Source organism: Ceratotherium simum, chromosome 13 (genome assembly GCF_057802395.1).
Source record: "Ceratotherium simum simum isolate JZ-2026a chromosome 13, ASM5780239v1, whole genome shotgun sequence".
Classification (NCBI taxonomy): Eukaryota; Metazoa; Chordata; class Mammalia; order Perissodactyla; family Rhinocerotidae; genus Ceratotherium; species Ceratotherium simum.
Window position 1 is genome coordinate 43,641,397 of NC_141912.1, and position 20,225 is coordinate 43,661,621.

Genomic DNA, 20,225 nt, shown 5'->3' on the forward strand with positions numbered 1-20,225 from the left:
CCTGTTTTGTTCCCAGTCCAGTATGTACCATCCTCCCTCCCAAAAAAACAGTAACAGATAAAAATGGGGGGCCATTTTATTAGAGTCCAGGGATATCAGCTTTGGGCAGCAGCTGAGGGCAGCTTCACATAACTCTTCATGGGGGGCAGCGGCCGAATCTTTCGGCCAGCCCAGCCCCCCTTGCGGTGCCATAGCCCGCTGTTAGGCCTCTTGCCCAGCCAGCGGTTCCGCCCAGCCTTGCCGATGACCCGTTTGTTATGATCAACGTTGGATACTCGGCCTACTGTTGCTATGCACGTATCCAGCACCTGACAGAGAAAGCAGATGGAGAAGAATGCACATGGGGGGAAAGGGCCTGACACTGTTGAGGGCCTGGATTCTTGGGAGGCTTCTTACACTCAATGAGAGAAGGGAGAGGGCAGGGGAAAAGCACAACGTACTTGAACCTGAGCGCGGGTCCTACAGTAGCTGAAAACCAAAGACACTGTCTCCTATTCCACCATGGTGTCAGCCTGACAAGGTATGCCTAGTCACATGGCATAAGAGGACAGACCCAGCTCACAGCAGTTCCTAACATAAAACCCCTGGGAGCTATCCCGCACAGGAAAGGTACATTCCAAAAGCTTCTGTGCTGATCCCTCCCACCTGTACCCACACACATACCTGCATCTGCCTCTTAGAGGGCAGCTGGATGATGGCCGTCCCATTCACCTTCCGTAGCAGCACACCACATGTCCCTGGGAAAGGGAGAAGCAGCTGTGCTACCCTCCACAGTGGAGGAGGTGGGGAAGAGTTTTACAGAGGGCCATACACCACACCCCACACCACTTGCTTTGCCCTTTGGGAGCAGATACACTGAAGCAGGATGTATGTAATATGTTAGGTCAAAACACAAGCACCTCTTCATCCTCATTTGCCTTGTTTTTTCCTTCTTTTGCTCTGCCAGTGGACCAGATGTGAGCCCGTGGGTCCAGAGAATTGTGACCTCAGGTACCCTCTGGCCTTCCAAATTGTACAACCCCAAGTAGCTTCCTTCTTTATACCTGCGGCACGGATATACTGAGCTCCCCGGCCTGGCTCACTCTCCACGTTGTTGATGAGGGTCCCTACAGGCAAGGCCCCAAGAGGATGTGCATCTCCTTCCCGAGCAGCAACTAAAAGATGGAATTTCATCAGCACCAGAACCCTTGCAGCCTCCCAGCCCACACACATCTGGCAGACATCTCTCACCTGCCATTCGGCCTATGTGGTCAGAGTTCAGGATTATATCTCCAGCCTGCATGTTTTCTGTGGCAATGATCCAGCGTTTCCGGCTGCCCCCAGCAACCAGAGCTATGTCTGCTGACCTGTTCAGGGTGAGGTTCGGGTGAGCAGACCATCTAGGCAGCCCTACATCTTCTGAAAAGCCACAGAGCAGTCATTCAGCCATGCCATCATCACCCCACATCCCAAACTTGCCTACAGGGATCATAGCGGACGGTGACAACCTTCTCCTCAAAGGGTCCTGGCTTGGTTGCCTGCTCAGGCCGGAACCGCAGAAAGTCAATCATACGATAGCGTTGCTTGTGGCCCCCGCCAATACCATGCACTTGGATTCGGCCTGTGGTCAGGACAGTGTGGGGACATGACCCAGGTCAGATGAATCAGCTCCCAGCATTGGGAACAGGCCCATCCTGGGAGAGAGCAGTGCTTCCCAACATTATGACACAAGCAGAAAATTATAAAAACTTGCACCGTACAATGGGGTCAATAGGGATGGGGAAACATCTACAAGGAGCTTGGTAAAAACACAATTATATGATATTGAAATTGTATAAAACTTCCAGATAAAATCTCTACAAATTACTGATTTCAGTAAGTTTACTGAGAGCCATGTAAATAGTGCTCAATTTCAACTGTTGTTAAGTTTTTGAAGGGTGCAAAGAAAAATGTCATGGAACTCCCTGTGTATGTCCGGTTTTCTTCAAGTACCTAGATTGTCTTTAGGAGCACAGACCACTTGTCTGTTGCTTTGAATTCTACTCTCTCACTCTTACACATATAGTATATGCTGGAGTCTAATAAATGTTTTTTTGTTGTTGTTGTTGAGAAAGATTCGCTATGAGCTAACATCTGTTGCCAATCTTCCTCTTTTCGCTCGGGGAAGATTCACTAGAGCTAACATCCCTGCCAATCTTCCTCTATTTTGCATGTGGGACATCACCACAGCATGGCTGACAAGTAGTGTAGGTCCGTGCCCAGGATCCGAACCCATGAACCCGGGCCACCAAAGCGGAGCACGCTGAACCTAACCACTACACCATGGGGCCAGCCCCCTAATAAATGCTTTTTAATTACATTCCTCTGCCTGTATCAATATACAGACTTAGGATCCTACCATGTTTCCCCTCTTTACTGCTTAAATCCTATTGCCCTTGTTCCCACCTGTGTGGTCTCGGCCCCCAGACTTCCTCATCTTCACTGGTGTGATGGTGTACTTGGTACGACTCTTCCAGGAAACAAAATTGGCACTAAGGGCCACAGAGGTAAGGAGTGGGCGGCGGGGAAGCAACATCGAGGCAGTGGGCAGCTGGAGGAGGGCATTTTTTGTTACCTAGAGATTAACAAAAATCTCTTTCACTTTAAAGCTAATTGAAGGAGAAGCACCAGAGAATCAAGGGAGAGGGCACAGATCAAGTTTAGCTTGTAGCCGACTTCCTCCTGGAAGTGTTCTAGATTAGCTGTCCCAAAACTCCACTCTTTACCGCTTGCACAAATAACAATGCGGAATGTTTATCCACAGGTGTGTGTGTTGATTACCTCTCCTCATTTGATCTTCTCACCTCAGAAGTACTTCTTCACTGGAATGTTCTCCCCTTGGTGCACCTCCTTCCAAATTTGGCTCAAAACTCTCTCCAGGAAACTTCTCCTTTCCTAAACAACTCCCTTCTCCAGAGCTGGTAACTTCCACACATCCATGTCCCACCATTAGCACCAATACCTTTTGCCCATCTGCATTATGTTTCTGTGAGTTTTTCAGATATGAATGGAGGAGAAGGATCATTTCTTTCTTGTTCCCTGCTGTATTCCCAGCATTTCACAGAGTAGGTTGGTTTGGTTTTGAATTTTAAGTATTCATCTGCCAAACTACGATCAGCTTGAAAGGTCCAGAAGAGCAAGATTTACAACTTCTCTTTTCTGTGATTCACTAATCACCCACTGGGGACCTTGTGATATGTTCTCTTTAGGGTCCTATTCTGGTTTCTTGCCCTGCATTCTCTAATCTCAGCAATAACTCATCCTTAATGCTTATCATAATGGTTAAGAGCCCAGGCTTTAAAGCCAAACTGCCTAGCTTGGATAACTGATATGTGACCTTGGACTGCTTATCAGTTTTCTCATATGTAAAATGGGAATGATAGTAACTACTTTACAGACTGGTTGAAAGGAGTTCATTTATTTAAAACGTCTATTATTTTTGCTAAGCTTATGATAGGCACTCAACAAATATCAATTATTATTGAAACCTGTACAACGGGTGATCTGTAAAGCACTTTCACCTCCAATAGCTCGTCTGAGGAATCCAGGGGCCCTGTGAGACAGCAACACCTACAGAGGAAAGCTGAGGCTGAGAGCGACTTATCCAAGGTCACAGGCCGGCATGACTCCTGACCAGCCTCACGTTCCCTGCCTCCCATCCCCGGTGCCCCCTCTCCGGCGGCCCGAACCGAAACAGCCTCATTTCCAGGTCAGTAGGATTACCTGGGTGGCCGAGAGCAGGCTCGGGCTGGGGACGGCGGCTGCCGGGGGCTTGAGGCTCAGAGAGCCCAGAGCGCGCGTCACTACCCGCAGGGCCATGACGATGGCCAGGCTCCGCTGGGCTCAGCACGCCACCATTACCTTTAGCCACCTGGCGCTCCTGGATGACGCTATAGGTCCCGGTGCCGTCGCTCCATCATGACGTAAAAAGAGGCGGGCAGAGAACCCGAGACCGAGTTGTAGACACACCTCCTTTCCTCCCAGCTCGTGGTCAGGGCCAATCCTCGGGCGGCTATTAGGTCGCGTGACTATGAAACAGGCCCCGCCCCCCAGAGCCGTCAAAACAATTGCCTCGAGCGGCAGCCATGATGGATTTAAAGGGGCAGTACCGGCAGGGGCGACCGCCAGACCGACAGACTGCGGGTGAGTCTTTGAAGGTACCTCTGGGGCTGAAGGTTGAGGTCCTGCTACCTCTTTCCCGCACTCCAGGACAGAGGAACAAACCCCCTCCGACCGATCGCACACAACTCCGGACGGACTCAAAAACCCCGCCCCCCCGCGATTCTTCCCGCCCCTCGGCGTCCAGACAGACAGACAGACGGCCTGCCCCGCCCCCTGCGCTACAGACTGACTCAGTGACCTCAGGGAATTGTCGGGCCCCTGTGTCCTCGCTTGCGACGCGGACCTCGGTAGTCCACCTGCACCTCCCCCGCCGCCCCCGCCCGTCTCACTCCATCCCCACCCTGGGCCCCAGGGCAGGTCGACTGCCTTGGACACTTCTCAACCGCATTCCTGGGCCCAGGAGACTAACTCCCAGCGCCGCGTTTCCCTGTGACCCCGCAGCCGCTCAGCAGACTGGCCGTTCTTCCCTGAATCATCAGGCGTCTGGGAGGCACCCTAAGGTGACTCCTTTCAGAGCCTGTTAGTAGGTGATCATGACAGAGACAGCCATGGAAGTGCCTGGGCTGGGAGTGACCAGGTCTCCCTCCACACCCTTTCCCAGACACGCCCCTTGCCGCAGGTCTCAGATCCAGTCTCACTCCCTTCTTTCGAGAAAATAGCTCCCCAGGCCTTGGGTGGGAGGTTGGCTTGGGGATGGAGGAGGGACGTTGGTCGTCTTTGCAGACCTGTAGGCAGGGTGGGGGAGGGTGTTTGTCCTGGGTGGGGCTCTGTGCCAGGTCCTCTGTGTGGCTGTGAAGTGGTGAGAGAAGGGGTGGGAAAGCTGGACTTCTGGACTTTGGGCAGGGCAGATCCTTCTGAGTCCCTGGCTGCTGAATAGAGTTTCTTCCGGGCTCCAGGCTGAGCACCACAGCCAAGGGCTCTGCTGTGTATACCGGTAAGAGGCCTTCAAAGATGAGAAACAAGGCTCTTGGAGGAAGTAGGAAGACAGCCTGACACCTGGGGGAGGGAGGGTGGGAAGTATGGGTTGAAGGCTAGTGGGCAAAGAGGCAGGGCTAACTAGGTTTGGAGATGCTGGGCTTAGCTGTGTGAGTGACGCAGCCTGAAGACCTTGAGCCTTCTGCGGCCCTCTCATCTGGGTCCTGCAGTGAAGGCTCCTGTTTTCTTCTTTTCCCTCTCTTCCCTGATTTAAGTTTGAAACCTATTCCTTCTCTTTTTTCAAAACCTCTGCATTATTTTCTGCATCTCTCCTGTCTGCTTTAACCTTATTTCCTATGCAACTCTCCCCAAACTCTCTGTGTTCCCTATAGTGCTCTCATCTCCTGATTCCTTTTCCCAACCCAAGCTCTCTCTCTAACTCCTTTTCTGTTCTGTTCCTGAGTTCTAAATCCTGCTAGTTCTCTGCACCTTTGTTCCTTCTATAGTCTTTCTTCATTCAAGTCAGTTCTTCTCCCTCTCCCTCTCTCTCTCCCACACCTTAGCTTTGTATTTAGTGTTGCCGACTCCCTCCCCACAGGTCACTCTTTCTCTCCGATTAAACCACAGGGTCACCCATGCTGTCTCTCATCCACCCTCTAGCCAAGGCGCTCAGCCTATCTTTCTTATCTTTACCCCATTGAGCTCTGGTTTTTCTCCCTAGTCTAGGGAAGGTCCCTCGGCCAGGATGTCAGGCCTGGTACTGGGGCAGCGGGATGAGCCTGCAGGGCACCGGCTCAGCCAGGAGGAGATCCTGGGAAGCACCCGGCTGGTGAGCCAAGGGCTGGAGGCCCTACACAGTGAACACCAGGCTGTGCTGCAAAGTCTGTCCCAAACCATCGAGTGTCTGCAGCAGGGAGGCCATGAAGAAGGGCTGGTGCACGAGAAGGCCCGGCAGCTGCGCCGTTCCATGGAAAACATCGAGCTGGGGCTGAGTGAGGCCCAGGTGAGAGGGAGGAGGTGGTACCACATGGCCCATGGAGGAGCAGTTGTCTGATTGGAGGTTTGGGATCACTTGGGATCCCCTTGTCCTAGATGCTTGCATTTATTCATTCAGTAAATATGGATTAAGCCCCTTCTATGTGCCTGGAACTGCTCTTCTGGGCACTGGAGACACATCACTGAAAACAACAGGCAAAAATCTTTGCTGTCTCAGATTCTAGCTAGGGGAGGCAGACAATACACAAATAAATAAGTAAATAATTCAGTATGCCAGAATGATAATTGCTAAGGAGGAAATGGATCAGGGAGTATGGACAGAGGATACAATTTTAGATAGGGTGGTCAGAAAAAGCCTCACTGAATAAGTGACATTTGAGCAAAGATTTTAAGGTGAGGGAATGAGTCATACAATGAATGGGGGAAGAGCATCCTAAGCAGAGCAGACAGCAAGTGCAAAGGCCCTGAACTGGAGCCTTCCCAATGAGTTCCCTGAGGGCCCAGGGTGGCTGCAGTAGAGTGAATGAGGGGAAGCAAAATGAAATTCAAGAGGTCATGGGGTTGGGGGAGAGGGGGACAGATCATGTGGAACTTGTAGGTCATCATAAGGACTTTGCTTTTATTTTGAGTGAGATGGAAGCTACTGGAATGTTTTGAGCAGAGGAGTGATGTGGTCTAACAACATTAAAAAGGATCATCTGGCTGCTGGGTTGAGAATAGACTCTAAGGGAACAAGGGCAGAAACAGGGAGGCCAGTGAGAAGGCTATTGTAGTAATCAAGGTGGGACTTGATGGTGGCTTGGCCCAGGGTGGTGGCTATGGAGGTGGTGAGAAATTGGATTCAGGGTATATTTTGAAGGTAGAGCCATTGCTATCCAACCCCACCTCCTGGCCCCTGCCAGTGTTGCCACCTCCCGGTAGGCTCCCCTCCCGCCTATCTCTAAACACGCCTACCCAGAGTCTGGTGCTCAGAGGATGTGCCTACCTAGGTGATGCTGGCTTTGGCTAGCCACCTGAGCACAGTGGAGTCGGAGAAACAGAAGCTGCGGGCTCAGGTACGGCGGCTGTGCCAGGAGAACCAGTGGCTCCGGGATGAGCTGGCAGGCACCCAGCAACGGTTACAGCGCAGCGAACAAGCCGTGGCTCAGCTGGAGGAGGAAAAGAAGCACTTGGAGTTCCTGGGGCAGCTGCGGCAGTATGATGAGGATGGGCACACGGCGGTAAGTGTGCGCAGGCGAGGCTGGTGGGCAGGCAGACAGCTGGGAGTCATCACAAACACGGGGGCAATTGCTCCATCATGCACAGGGGCCAGCAGTGCTGCATAGCCTGCCCCCACCTGGCAGAAGTCGGGTCCTAACACCAACTCCAGATGACAGCAAGGGGGAAGCAACATTCACTCATTCGATCAACATTTAATTAAATGACTACTGTATATGCCCAGGCCCTGTGCACTCTGCTGGGGATGCAGCAGTGAAGGAGGCAGAGAGAGTTCCTGCTCTCACAATTATAGGTCTCGGGGGGGGGTGGGGGTGTGTGTGTGTGGGGGCACATAAAGCACCCGGACAATTCTAATCCAGAATTCTAAGTGCTACAATTAGGGAAAGCATAGCCCAGTTGAGCAAAACCATCCTAAAATTTGCTCTCAAAATGTGTGAAATTTAACCCTCACTCAACAGTCATTTACATATCTCTGTGCCTTAGGCAGTGCAAGATGTGTGTGGGGGAGATGTAAAGAACTATAAGAGAGAGTTCCTGCCGTTTCAAGATTATAATGTAGCAGTAGGGACAAGGCTTACACATGAGAACATGTAGGTGACAACACAAAGCAGGAAGCACTCAGTGCTGGATGAATGGTTCAGTCAGTGTGGGAGGAATTCCAAGGAGATGGGTTCCTGGGGGCTGGAATGGTCTGAGAAAGGTTGGCAGATGAGGTGGGGTACAGGGATGGGTAAGATTTAGACTGGATTTTTTATTTGAATGGCTTAGGAGTTGGGATGGATTTTGATGGATGATGGAGAGGGAGGAGCTTTCTACACCGTGAGTGGTGTGTGTCATAGATAAGGCTCCAAGGCTGGAAAGTTGGTCTGTCCCCAGGAAAGTGGGATGATTTGCATGGGACACATTGGCGCAGCTGGGCAGGAGGGTTGGAGGTGTTTGTATAGAGCTGCAGTGTCTGGTGGGGTAAAGCAAGTTTGCCCAGTGTGGAAGAAGGGTAGACAGTGAGGGTTGGGCACTAAGTCCAGAGTGAGCAGTGGCAGATGATGGCTGAGCTAGACACTTTGGGTACGTGTCAATAAGATCAGACACACTCCCTGCCCTCAGGAGAGACAGGACAGACCTGTAATCAATGTAAACACACAGGAATGAGCACAGGGCTATAATTTCAAGAGCTGAGTGGGAAAGAGGTGGAGGCTGGAGAAGGAGAGTGTGTAGGAAGGAAACTCTTGATGTGAAGGAAGGGAAAGTCATGAGATTTGCAAACGAGAGAGGCCTGAACTTGGCGAGACAGACACTGGCCTTCCTAGGGGCAGGGACATGAAAAAGAGTCTTCTCTTCTCCTAGGCCCCACCTGCCAGTGATTTCATGGTTTAGAGGCGCCCTGAAGAGGCTGCTGGGGATATCTTGGCCCAGACGTGCTGCTTCTTCTCTTCCAGGAGGAGAAGGAGGGTGATGCCACCAAGGATTCCCTGGATGACCTCTTCCCCAACGAGGAGGAAGAAGACCCCAGCAACGGCTGTGAGTCTGCCTCTGGAGTTGGAGGGTGAAGAGGGGCCGCAAGAGGCTGGTCCCAGCCGTGGCCTCCCCTGTACACAGGATGCTCACCATCCAGAAATAGGTTCTCCATTTGCTCTGGAGATGGGGCAAGGACCGGGCTAGTGCTTTGATTTCCTCAGCCTCCCCATTATGCATCAATATTTATGAAACACTTAACATGCCAGGCACCATGCCAGGCACTAGGGATACCGAGATGAGAACAGCGCAGGTCTTGCCAGTAAGGAGTTCACAGTCGAGGGGAGAATGACCCTGGTGTGGAAGAGCAAGAGTTCCTCAAAGGAAAGAACCAGGTCTTTCTTATCTTTGTATCCCTGGCACAGTCCCTGGCTCACACTCATTGAGTAAATGTTTGTTGAATGAATGAATTACTGGGTGAACAAATGGGATTGTTTGACAGGTGGAAGGGAGTGGGCAAAAGGATAGCAGTTGAGGTGGGTCTCGGGAGAGAGCCTGGTCCAGGTGGGCACAGGCATGGAACAAGACATGGAGTAGGGTGGGGAGGGAAGACTGCAAAGGGGAGAGGAAGAGTCCCCTGAGGGAGTTCTGCTCATTTTCTGGGACGCTTTAGTGTCCCGTGGCCAGGGCGCGCAGCACAGCGGATATGAGATCCCAGCCAGGTTGCGGACACTGCACAACTTGGTAATCCAGTATGCAGCCCAGGGTCGCTATGAGGTGGCTGTGCCGCTCTGCAAGCAGGCACTGGAGGACCTGGAGCGCACATCCGGCCGCGGCCACCCTGATGTTGCAACCATGCTCAACATCCTTGCTTTGGTGTATCGGTGAGTACTGCCCTCCTCCTCACTGTGAATCTGCCTCCAGATTCCCACCTTGGTCCTCCTTTAGCTCCCATTCCTCCTCTCCGCAAGGCACTACTTCTCCCTGCTGGGCCTCCCAGGTACACCCCACTGGGGGCCTTTCTCCTATACCAGAGCTCTCAGTCTTTCCATACCTGAGCCCTTGACCCCAGAGAATACTCATCACTCAGGCTCTTTGCTTCTCCAGTCTCTTCTCTGGGGAGGGTGTCTTTCTCTCTGTTTCTGTCTCTTGCATCCTATAATTTGTGGCCTCCTCTTGGCATGGCAGTGCTCTGCATCCATGTATGGGTGTGTTGGTGAACCCCTCTCACTGCTCATATCAGGCTTCCTGTCTCCTCATGGGGGTCCCCAATCCCTAAATGTACCTCACTTGTCCCAAAGGGAAAGAGGGAAGGAGATGGCTTGAGGACAGAGTTCAGGGTAACCCCTTGTCACTTCTGTCCTCTTCCAGAGACCAGAATAAGTATAAAGAAGCTGCCCACCTGCTGAATGATGCCCTCAGCATCCGGGAGAGCACCCTGGGCCGGGACCACCCTGCTGTCAGTATTCCTTGCCCTCCTTCCCCCATGCTCTTTTGGCCTCTCTTAGTTTGTCCATCTGCTCACCAGGGGTGGTTAGGAAGGAGGCATGAGGACTCCATTCTTTCAGGCACTGTCCACTGATCCCAGTGGTTCTCAACTCTCTGAGACCCAGTGATTCCTTCTTACAATGAGTAATTTCCTGAAATTTAATTCATAGATAATGTAACCTACCTACACATATAAATTCCCAAAAAACTGAATGATACTCTATTATTATATTTATTTATTTTTTTCCCCAAAGCCCCAGTAGATAGTTGTATGTCATAGATGCACATCCTTCTAGTTGCTGTATGTGGGATGTGGCCTCAGCATGGCCGGAGAAGCGGTGCATCGGTACGCGCCCAGGATCCGAACCCAGGCCGCCAGCAGCAGCTGGCGATACTCTATTATTATAAAAGAGAAACAAGGAAAGTAATTTATAATAAAATAATGTATATAATACATTACAATATAAAAACAATATAATAAGAGTTGTATTGAGTACAACTGTGCTTGAAGACAACATATAGTAGTCTGATATATAATGAATAACTTTCGATTTAGAAGTATTACCAGTAAGCCATTCTATATAAGAGATACTAAAAAATGACAGAGCAGAAGTATTGGTAGATATGAGGTTAAAACCAGTGTTGGAATAAGTAATGACAGACCAGATTTATTTGTATATGATAAGAGAAAGAAAGAAATAACCTTAAGTAGGGATAGCATGCCAAGACAAATGATAGATTTTCAAAGTGGAAAAAATGAGAAATAAGATATTTTTGAACATGAGCTGACTATGTGAAAATAATTCCCTGTGTTGTGACATGTGATAGGCAGGGATGATGTATCTCAGAAAACATAACTCCTATCTTCGTATTCCTCTAAGTGTCAAAGCTTACATTCAGTGTTTGAATGTCTGGCAGGACATTCAAAAGTTGGCAGAGCTGTCCCACACATGCAGAACATCTGTAGCATCCTTGCCTCCCCAAAGGTAATAGTGCCCCCAATCTTCATGGGAACCAAAAAAAAACCACCACCAGAAATGTCTAAAAATCCCCCTAGAGGGCGATACCGCCCCCAGAGAACCTCAGAGCCATCGTTCAGCATTTCCCTTTCCCCTGCCTCTGGCTAGGGTGGCAGAGTCCATTTCTCTTGGAGTTGTGTAGCGTGGGGCCCTGCTGTGCAGCGGGAGGGCCTTCGATTCTCAAGGTCCTTGAAAGCACCAGTGTCTGAGGGGGCATGCCCGTCTTCCTAGGTGGCTGCCACACTCAACAATCTGGCTGTGCTCTATGGCAAAAGGGGCAAATACAAGGAGGCGGAGCCGCTGTGCCAGCGGGCACTGGAGATTCGAGAAAAGGTGCCTGTGCCCTCTCCCCGTTCTTCCCTGCTGCTGGGACCCCTCTACCATCTTCTTCTGGTCTATCCTCCTCCCTCACTTCTTTTTTTCTCACCCCCTATCTCTGCCTTGTTCCCTCTTCCGTCATTCCCTTCCCCCTGCACCCCGCATGGGCATCTGCATGCACACACACACGCACACACAATTGTAGCCATCTATTGCTCCTTTGCTCCCTTTCAGGTCCTGGGCACTGACCACCCAGATGTGGCAAAGCAGCTGAACAACCTGGCCCTGTTGTGCCAAAACCAGGGCAAGTATGAGGCCGTGGAACGCTACTACCAGCGGGCCCTGGCCATCTATGAGGGGCAGCTGGGGCCAGACAACCCTAATGTAGCCCGGACCAAGAACAACCTGGTAAGGGAGGAAGGGAAAGCATCATAGTCTGGTACACTAACCTCACCGCCTTTGTGCTCATCTCTGGGGCTGAGGGATCTGTTCCATTCTACTTGGAAGGCAGAAGTTCCATAGCCTCTTGGGAGTGGAGTGGGAGCCCCTGACCCTGCAGCTAGAAAAGGAGGTGTGAGGAGGATCTCTGGGGAAGGTCATAAAGAGACCAAGAAGTGGACATCCTTGAGCCTGGCTGAGACCTTGTCTCCATCTCTTGCTCCTGTGATTTTGCCTTCCTGCCCCCAGGCTTCCTGTTACCTGAAACAGGGCAAATATGCTGAGGCTGAGACGCTCTACAAAGAGATCCTGACCCGTGCTCATGTGCAGGAGTTTGGGTCTGTGGATGGTGAGTGGTGAGGGCCTGGGGAGGGAGCTGCAGAGAGGAAAATAAATGCAGACCAAAGGAGCAGGGTTAGGCCACAGTGGTTCGCAGGGGGAGCCAGAGGCCTTTAGTCCAGCCCTCTGGGCCTCTGGGTCCTGGCTCTCCCATGTTGTCCAGCTCTGTTCTCTAATCTCACCACCACTTCCCATGTATCACCTCCAGACGACCACAAGCCCATCTGGATGCATGCAGAGGAGCGGGAGGAAATGAGCAAAGTGAGTGGGGGGCCCAGCCTGGGGAGCCCGAGGCGACTGGCCCAGCTCCTGACTTCCCACCCGAGCACCAGCCGCAGATGCATGGTGCCTTCTCCAGCCCAGCCCGCACTCTAGCATGCACCAGCATCTCTGTACTCTCATCTCTGGCTTCCTCTCCCACTGTGTCCTCCTGCAGAGCCGGCATCGTGATGGGGGCACACCCTACGCTGAGTACGGAGGCTGGTACAAGGCCTGCAAAGTGAGCAGGTGAGCAGCCAGTGACAAGCTGGCTTGGTCTCTGATGCCCTCCAGCCAAGCCCTGATCCTGGCCTCCTGGACCTTTTCCCTCCTTCCCTTTGAGCTTCCCTCGGCCTTAGCTCTGCTCCCACTCTCTCCTGTTTCTTTTCTGAACTCATCCTGACTTTCTTCCCTGGTCTCACCCCCAACAGCCCCACAGTGAACACCACTCTGAGAAACCTAGGAGCTCTGTACAGGCGCCAGGGAAAGCTGGAGGCAGCTGAGACCCTGGAGGAATGTGCCCTGCGTTCCCGGAAACAGGTTCGAGACCAGGAGGGGAAGGAGGTCGGGAAGGTAGGGCCCTGGGAATGGGGGACCACTGAGGATTCTTGTGAGTCTCTGAAGAGTAAGAGGAGAGGCTGAAGAGGAAGACGGGGAGAGGAAGGTGAGACATTCTTGTGGTTGTGGTTGTTTTTAAGTGTGTTCTTACCCTCCACCTGCCCTTTGAGGTCAGGACTCCAAGTTCAAGGTTCACTTCACTAAATGGGACTATTAAAAGGGAAGCTCTGCCTTTTTGCAATTTGAAGAATCTACTGAGGAGGGGCATGGGTGGTGTGGGTGAGGCGGTTGAGGTTGAGAGGAGCCCTAGGTCAGAGTTTCTCAAATTGTGGGTCTTGACTCATTATGGGTCATGAAATCAATTCAGTGTGGGCCACGGCTAAAAACATACACATATCTATATGTAGGAATGCATTGCAAATGGAAAAAGTGAGTATCCTTCCAGGATGTGTGTACTGGGACATCACAAGGAAAAATGTTTTCCTTGCTGTGGCTAATGGTGAAAAAAAGTTTGAAAGCCCCATCCTGAGGAGTTCAGGAGTGGGAAGTCCCAGATCCTTCCTTTTCCTTCCAGGGCACTGACCCTATCAGCCAGACCAAGGTGGCTGAGCTGCTTGGGGAGGGTGACAGTGGAAGGACCTCCCAGGAGGGCAGCGTGAAATTCGAGGGAGGTGAAGATGCCTCTGTGGCTGTGGAGTGGTCAGGGGTAAGTCTGGTTATTGCCCCTTGATCTCTCCTGCCCCCTCCTGCTGGTGGTGGTGAGAGGCTCTGAGCCTGTCCATGCAGGACATGAGGGCGTGTTGTCCCCATTCCAGTGACCCTAACCCTCTCAGGGGCATCTCTGCAAGCCAGCTATTGTCAGGGCTCTTGTTTTCACTCACTGGGCTTTTGGGGGAGGGGGTGTGTGTGCAGAATAAATGGCAGAGTAGACTTAGAAGCCAGTCTGCATGGGATCCCCTTAGCTTTTATTCCCTACCCCTCTCTGCCAGGATGGCAGTGGGACCCTGCAGAGGAGTGGCTCTCTGGGCAAGATTCGGGATGTGCTTCGTAGAAGCAGCGAACTCCTAGTAAGGAAGCTCCAAGGGACCGAGCCTCGGCCCTCCAGGTACACTGTGAGACTGAGATATGGCACAGCAGGCACATAAGCCCTTGCCTCCTACTTCTCTTGACCCCTCATCTCTGGAGGAGAAGTGTGTTGGAGAGAAGCATGGAGGAGGTCAACTGCATGGCCATGGAGAGAGAGTTTGGGAAAAATGGCTGCCCCAGTGGTGGAAAAAAAAAACCTGAGATGCTGGTTACTGATGAAGATAAGAGAGTGTGTGTGTGTGTTGGGGGGGTCGGATGGTAGGGAGGCAGTGATTTGATTTCATGTGGCAGTGCCCAAGAGGCCCACAGCTTTATGGCCACTCAAGGGGAAGAGAAGAGGCCTCAATTCTTTCTTTTTCCATTGTAGCAGCAACATGAAGCGGGCAGCCTCCTTAAACTATCTGAACCAAGCCAGTGCGGCCCCCCTCCAGGTGAGAGCAGTGCTGTGAGTGTACTGGTGGGTGAGAAAGAAAGGACAGCCATGGAGCCAGCCTAGTGGGAGTTAGGGAAGAGGGGAGAGTCATCTGGGATGAAGACGAGCCAGGGAATTGGAGTTGGGCAGACAGCTTGTTGGGGGTGGTGACCACCAGGGGACAGTTTTGGGCCAGAGATAGTAGCAAATAAATTAATCAGGAGGGGAACAGGAATTGATGTTCTCTAAACTGGTACTTTGGAATTATGAATAATTTAAGAATGATTTGGGGATACTAATTGCTCTTCCTCCTGCAGCCACCATACTCCTCACTTGGGGACTCAGCAGTAGATGAGAAGGGCAAAAGAAAAAAACTGTTAAATCATCACCATTTGAGAAAACAGTAATGATATATTAATGGGAAATGACCAATTGTATCAACACATTCAAAGTATATGCCAATACTCATGTGGCTTTTCCAGGTATTTTCTCCACCAGACTGTGGCCTTCTGGAAAATCCTAGCAAAGTCTAAACAAAGCCCTAGAGCTTGGGGTTGAGGTTACAGGCTCCATCCTAGGTCCAGAGGTAGACTGCAGCCAAGAGATGGACAGACTCCAGGGGACAGTCTTTGGGAAGCTGAGGTCCCTGTGCTGATGGCATGGTGTTGTCTGTTTCAGGTCTCCCGGGGCCTCAGTGCCAGCACTACGGACCTCTCTTCAAGCAGCTGACATTCAACCTGCCCCCCAGGTCTGCTGGGTCCCCCCACAGCCCTCACAGCATTCCCTATTGCTCCTGGCTCTTCTAACCCCAAGGTGGGACAGTGAAGGGGGAGCAGTTAACTAGAAGATTGCTGCTGCCCTTAGGGTCTCGGCTCCCTCCTCAGGAATCCCACCTAGGAAGGACCCTCAGGACACCCTTTTCCCCACCCTGTGGTCCTCTAGAGTAGCTAGCTCTAAGGCTCCCAAGGTGGGTAAGGAGCAGGTACGCACCTCAGAGATGTAGCCTGCTGCTGGCTTTTCTGTCAGAGGGTTTGGGGCTGGCCAGCCAAGCTGCCTTGCTCTGGCCCCTCTTGTTCCCTCTGCTGCCTCACTTCAGGTCCACGTATTTCACTTTTCTTAAATAAAACAATCAGGTAGCCATTTCTGCCACTCGTGTCCTGACTGAAGAGGGTAGGAAGCAAGGGTTGTGTTGGGGCCCTTCCCAGAAGGGTGAGGGGCATTGATGGATGGGGCACAGGAGGAGTGTGGATTCTTGAATCTCTCCTCTCTTCCTTCCCCTCTTGTATCCTCTCCAGCAGGGCCTGCAGGAAGGCATCTGGGGGATGGGGGAGGAGGCCCACAATCCAAGGAGAAGGTGCTGTGGACTGGGTTGTCAGGGACATGTGGTGGCCATGTGGCAGGACCCTGGAGTCCTGGCGCCACTGCTCCTGGCCTGTGAGGCCCTCTGTGGCTGCCCCTCCTCCTCCCAGCTGCTTGGGGGAAGGGAGGTCTGAGCAGTCCTGGGGGGCCCTCCGGAGGAGCCAGAGGGGGACCAGGCACTCACTATCCATCCCCTCTCAGCATATCCTGGAGGCCTGAGCAGCAGCTGGGGCCCATCTTCTAAAGCTTGACTCCTCCTGACCCGCCTCCTACACCCCTTGCTGCTTTCACAACAAAGAAAGAATGTGGGGGTGGTGGTGCTGGGGGTGGGGGGTGCCTGGAACAAGGGCTGTGCTGGGCCTCCCCACAGCTGGAGACTTGGCCATGCCCTGACACAGCCCAGACTGCCTGGAGATGGACTTGGGATGAATTTGTCAGTTTAACAGCCTTCAGCCAGACGTTCAGAGCCCAGTCTGCTTCTACCTTTGGGTTCAGATTGGTCCAGAGCCAAACCAGGCCACAGCCATGCACTGGTCCCTCACTCTTCCATGCTACATCTCTCCTAGGGCTCCAGAGTATCTCCAGGTTACCCTGCTTGGGGACACTAAGGACACTTTTCTGTTCTAGGTCTCCCTCAGGATTTCAAATAGCTGAGAAGTGAGTCAGAGTCCACCTTTTGCTCTCCTACGGGGAGAATTGGGGGAACTGTAGCCCCCAGGAAGGCCCAGAACTAACTGTCCTCCCCAGGGGCCACGGAATCACAAAAGTCACTCTGGTTCCCCTGGGTCCCTGCACTCTAGGCGGTAGGCAGAACCTGCGCTCCCCTACCTCGCTCAGGTCCCCCGGACACCCCGCGGCTTCCTTCCCTCGGTCTCCCATCCATCTCCAGACCCCTCCCCCAACTGCGAGCTCCTCCCCGCCGTGGCGGGGAGGGGGCGTCGAAGGGGCGGGGCGCCGCGCGGTGGCCAGCGGGGAGGGGGCGTCGCGGGGCGGGGCTTGGCGGCGGCGGCGGCGCGCGAGGACTCGGCGATACCGGGCGCGCGCGGCTCCGGCTCGGGACGCCTCGGGCTCGGGCTCCGGCTGCGGCTGCTGCAGCGGCGCCCGCGCTCCAGTGCGCTCGGCCTCCTGGGCCCGCAGCGGAGCGCGGTCTGCGCGCCCGCCTGCTCTTTCCCCGAGCCCGCCGCGATGGGAGCTGCGCGGGGAGCCCCGAGCAGCTCCCGCCGGCTGCCTCTGCTCAGCGTCCTGCTGCTGCCGCTGCTGGGCGGTGAGTCCCGGCGAGCTGGGGGATCGGGGCTCAGGAAGCGCGAGAGCCCCGCAGGCAAGAGGGGGCACCCGGGGAGGTGGGTTGGGGCGGCTGGAGCGAGGAAGACACCCTGGAGTGGTGGAGAGGCTTGCTGGTGATGCGCGGTCCCGGCAGCCGGGCGGTGGCGAAGCCCCCGCGGACTCGGTCGGGGCCCCTCTCCCACCCGCGCCCACGAGGGCGCGTTCCCAGCCTCCAGAGTTTTCCCGGCCTGCGCTGAGTTTAGTTTGCTCGGGAACTGCCGGGCGTTGCGGGCTCCCGGGCCCTGGTGGGGAGTTTCTTTTCGGGAGAGAAACGACTGCCCCCCACTTAGGGCGGTGCAGTGAGGTGGCCGGAGGCAGGGGAGACGGAGCCCCCCGGCAGGCTCAGCCTAGGTGAGGGAGGCCGGCCTGGGGCCGGATGCGGGACCGACCTGCGGCGCGCAGGGCGCGGAGCTTTGTTACCTACGCCGGCCCGACGCTCCCGGCTTCCCTCCTCCAAGTTCCAGGGCCAAGCTGGGACCCCTGATGGCCCTGCTGATGAGGGCGGAAGAAGGGAAGAATTAGGGCCCACCTCTTCTCCTCTTGTTCCTGGGCCTGAGCCCTGAGCCCACTCCCTGCCAGGGTCGCGGAGAGTCCCAGGCTGTCGCGGTGACTAATGTGTGAAGGCCGCTGCCAAAATCGGGCATGGCCGGCCTGCAAAGGTGCGGACGGGGTTTGTTCTGCTCCTTCCTGGATTTCCATCCTGTCTCTCCTCACCGAGGAAAGAAAATCTCTCTTTCTACGGGCAGAAAGGCAAAAAGAGTTCATTAGGTCTTGTCCTGGAGGGCCTCAGCGTTTTGATGAGGGTGTGGCCCGCATCTTCAGGGCAGACAGGACCCGACCTCCTCTCCCCCTGCCTTTATTTCCAGGCTGGGTCCCACCTGAGCGTTACCACGGAGGTGTTGAAGTGCCTTACAGGAAAGCACCAAGCTACCCGCACACCCCAAACAGCCGGGACTGGATTTATGCCCCCTCTCCCCCAAAACACAAAATCTTTGGTGATGATTCTGGCAGCAGCCCTCTCTGGGGGAACTCTGCCCAGGGGACCTGGTCCTACCTTATCACTTTCCCCCTTTGAAGAGTGGCCATGAGGAGGTTTGGGGTAGAGAATTGCCATTTCTGACATCTCCCTGGCCTCCCAGCTGTTGAGGGGTTTTGGTGCTGATGGAATCAACATCTCCCCCACCCCTAGTTGTAAAAGGACAGGTAATTGTAACCCAGGACGGAGAGGTAAGAACAAGCTCTGGGGATTTGTAGGAGGTGTTTCTGGAGCTGCCCTATGTTCCCTGTGATGTGTGAGGTGGTTATTGCTCATGGCAGAACCCACATCTGCTCCCAGATGAAGTATGGGAGTTTTTTGTGCAACTGGGATCAGGGGCCCAGCCATATAGGTGAGCAACCCCAGCTCACCGGCTTCCTAGGTCGGCCAGCTGGCTGTTTGGGTTTTGGTGTGTGGGTCGCCCGATATGGCTGCCTTCATTGCTGATGTTTAGAGTTCTGGAGTCAAGGGGAGATTCTGGTGGATACGGGGCTCTTGTTCAACAAATGCTAAATTCCTAAATTCCTTCCGTGAGAAGATGACGCTGATGTTAATAGATGGTAATCTGGTGACGGGTGTTTAGCGGAGGGGGGAGCCTGTGGGGGGAGGTTGGGCAGGCTAAGGGCTTGGGACTGGAGGTCTGGAATCTCCTCTGGGGGTGGGGAGATGTCTTGCGCTCAACAAAGGAACATTTTAATGAGAGCCTTAAATCAGTTCCACCAAATGTGCCTTGGTGTGGAACCGGTCCCTGTGCTGTAAACAATTTCAGTGGAGGCTGAGGCCCCTGCTGTCTTCTAGGGAAAGCCGGGGACTCGACCCAACCCCGGACGGCATGACTTAAGGGGGCAACGATTTTTTAATAGATTACAGTAGATTTTTTCATCTCATTGTTTAACTGTGTAATTAACTGGAATGGTAGTGAGAGTCCACTGTTAATAAGGCTGGAGTAAGGGACCTAGGCTGGCTAGGTTTGTGGATTAGACCATTTTGAAGTTTGGGTAATTATGCTGTAAATGGCTGAGTAACTTTCCAAACTTGGAGATCCCCGTAGTGATAAATATGGTGGAGGAGGAGGAGAGGGCTTGATGTTTGAAACCTGGCATTCTTAGCCCCAACCTCTTGAATGATCATTTGTGGTCACTATCCATCCCCGTTTCTGGGTTCTTTCCTCCAGGCTCTTGTTTCTTTGGAGAAATTGAGTTGTCACATTCTGAGATAGGCTGTCCTGTAGGTTCCTCAAGGCTCTGCAGCCTGTAATTCAGGCCTAGGAGTTGCTTTTATCAGTGATGGGCTTGCTCAGATGTTGGGCAGTATGGTGGGAGGGCAGGATAATCTCTGCACATCACTTGCCAAAGGATCCGGTCAGACTCCTGGCCTTCAGAGCAGGGTTGAGTGGTGGAGAGAGCTCAGGCTGTGGGGATGAAGTATTTGGCAAAACAGCAACTCAGACTGTTTGACAGGCCCTGTGGCCCTAGGCAAATTTCTTGACCTCACAGTTTGCCTCTTCTGTAAAGGGACTTACTTCCTGGAGTTGTGCTGAAGATTAAATGTAAGAAGTATATAAAGGGCTCCTTTCTTTTTCCTCCTCTCCTGTGGTGTGCTTCCAGCATACCTTTCCAACTTTACAGTCATCCCCAACAATAAACATTTTCCACCTACTGGAACCCTCCAGTCCAGCCCAACTAGTCTCTTTCCTGTCCCCTAAAACATACGTGGTTTATCAGACTTTCTTTCCTCTCTGGCCAGTCTCCGGATTGTATTGCCTCCCTCATCTCTCTTTTGCCCAGCACCACTCCACTTCCTCCCTGAAGCTGTCGTCTCTCTCCTGCTGGAAAGTGGATGCCTGTAGAACTTCTGGACTCTTAGGACA

The 20,225-nt window shown here is 53.1% G+C and overlaps 3 protein-coding genes across 6 annotated transcripts in view; 2 read left to right on the top strand and 1 right to left on the bottom strand.

Annotated features, from left to right (window-relative positions):
* Nucleotides 1–58: 58 nt before the first annotated feature.
* MRPL2 (mitochondrial ribosomal protein L2) lies at nucleotides 59–3,886 on the bottom strand. The gene is made up of 7 exons (XM_004424123.3): nucleotides 3,742–3,886; nucleotides 2,425–2,593; nucleotides 1,459–1,600; nucleotides 1,231–1,346; nucleotides 1,044–1,154; nucleotides 664–737; nucleotides 59–308 (listed from the first exon to the last, which is right to left on the bottom strand). The coding sequence occupies exons 1-7, from the start codon at nucleotides 3,835–3,837 to the stop codon at nucleotides 96–98; spliced, it is 921 nt and encodes a 306-aa protein (XP_004424180.1). The 5' UTR covers nucleotides 3,838–3,886; the 3' UTR covers nucleotides 59–95.
* Nucleotides 3,887–4,052: 166 nt separating this feature from the next.
* Nucleotides 4,053–15,777, top strand: KLC4 (kinesin light chain 4). 4 transcript variants are annotated; one of them, XM_004424118.3, is made up of 16 exons: nucleotides 4,053–4,161; nucleotides 5,777–6,058; nucleotides 7,041–7,271; nucleotides 8,706–8,787; nucleotides 9,395–9,605; nucleotides 10,093–10,180; nucleotides 11,460–11,561; nucleotides 11,781–11,954; nucleotides 12,234–12,333; nucleotides 12,532–12,584; nucleotides 12,760–12,830; nucleotides 13,013–13,121; nucleotides 13,714–13,845; nucleotides 14,129–14,244; nucleotides 14,593–14,656; nucleotides 15,316–15,777. In XM_004424118.3, the coding sequence occupies exons 2-16, from the start codon at nucleotides 5,801–5,803 to the stop codon at nucleotides 15,364–15,366; spliced, it is 1,842 nt and encodes a 613-aa protein (XP_004424175.1). In that variant the 5' UTR covers nucleotides 4,053–4,161; nucleotides 5,777–5,800; the 3' UTR covers nucleotides 15,367–15,777. The 4 variants fall into 4 exon arrangements, with proteins under 4 accessions (XP_004424175.1, XP_087294738.1, XP_087294737.1 ...); XM_087438611.1 differs by lacking the exon at nucleotides 4,053–4,161 and adding an exon at nucleotides 4,512–4,640; XM_004424119.3 differs by lacking the exon at nucleotides 4,053–4,161 and adding an exon at nucleotides 4,958–5,074.
* Nucleotides 15,778–17,074: 1,297 nt separating this feature from the next.
* PTK7 (protein tyrosine kinase 7 (inactive)) overlaps nucleotides 17,075–20,225 on the top strand; it is a 56,209-nt gene continuing 53,058 nt past the window's right edge. The window contains exon 1 of the mRNA XM_004424113.2: nucleotides 17,075–17,260. Coding sequence (XP_004424170.1) covers nucleotides 17,182–17,260 — 79 coding nt within the window. The 5' untranslated portion in view covers nucleotides 17,075–17,181. The remainder of the gene's footprint in view (nucleotides 17,261–20,225) is intronic.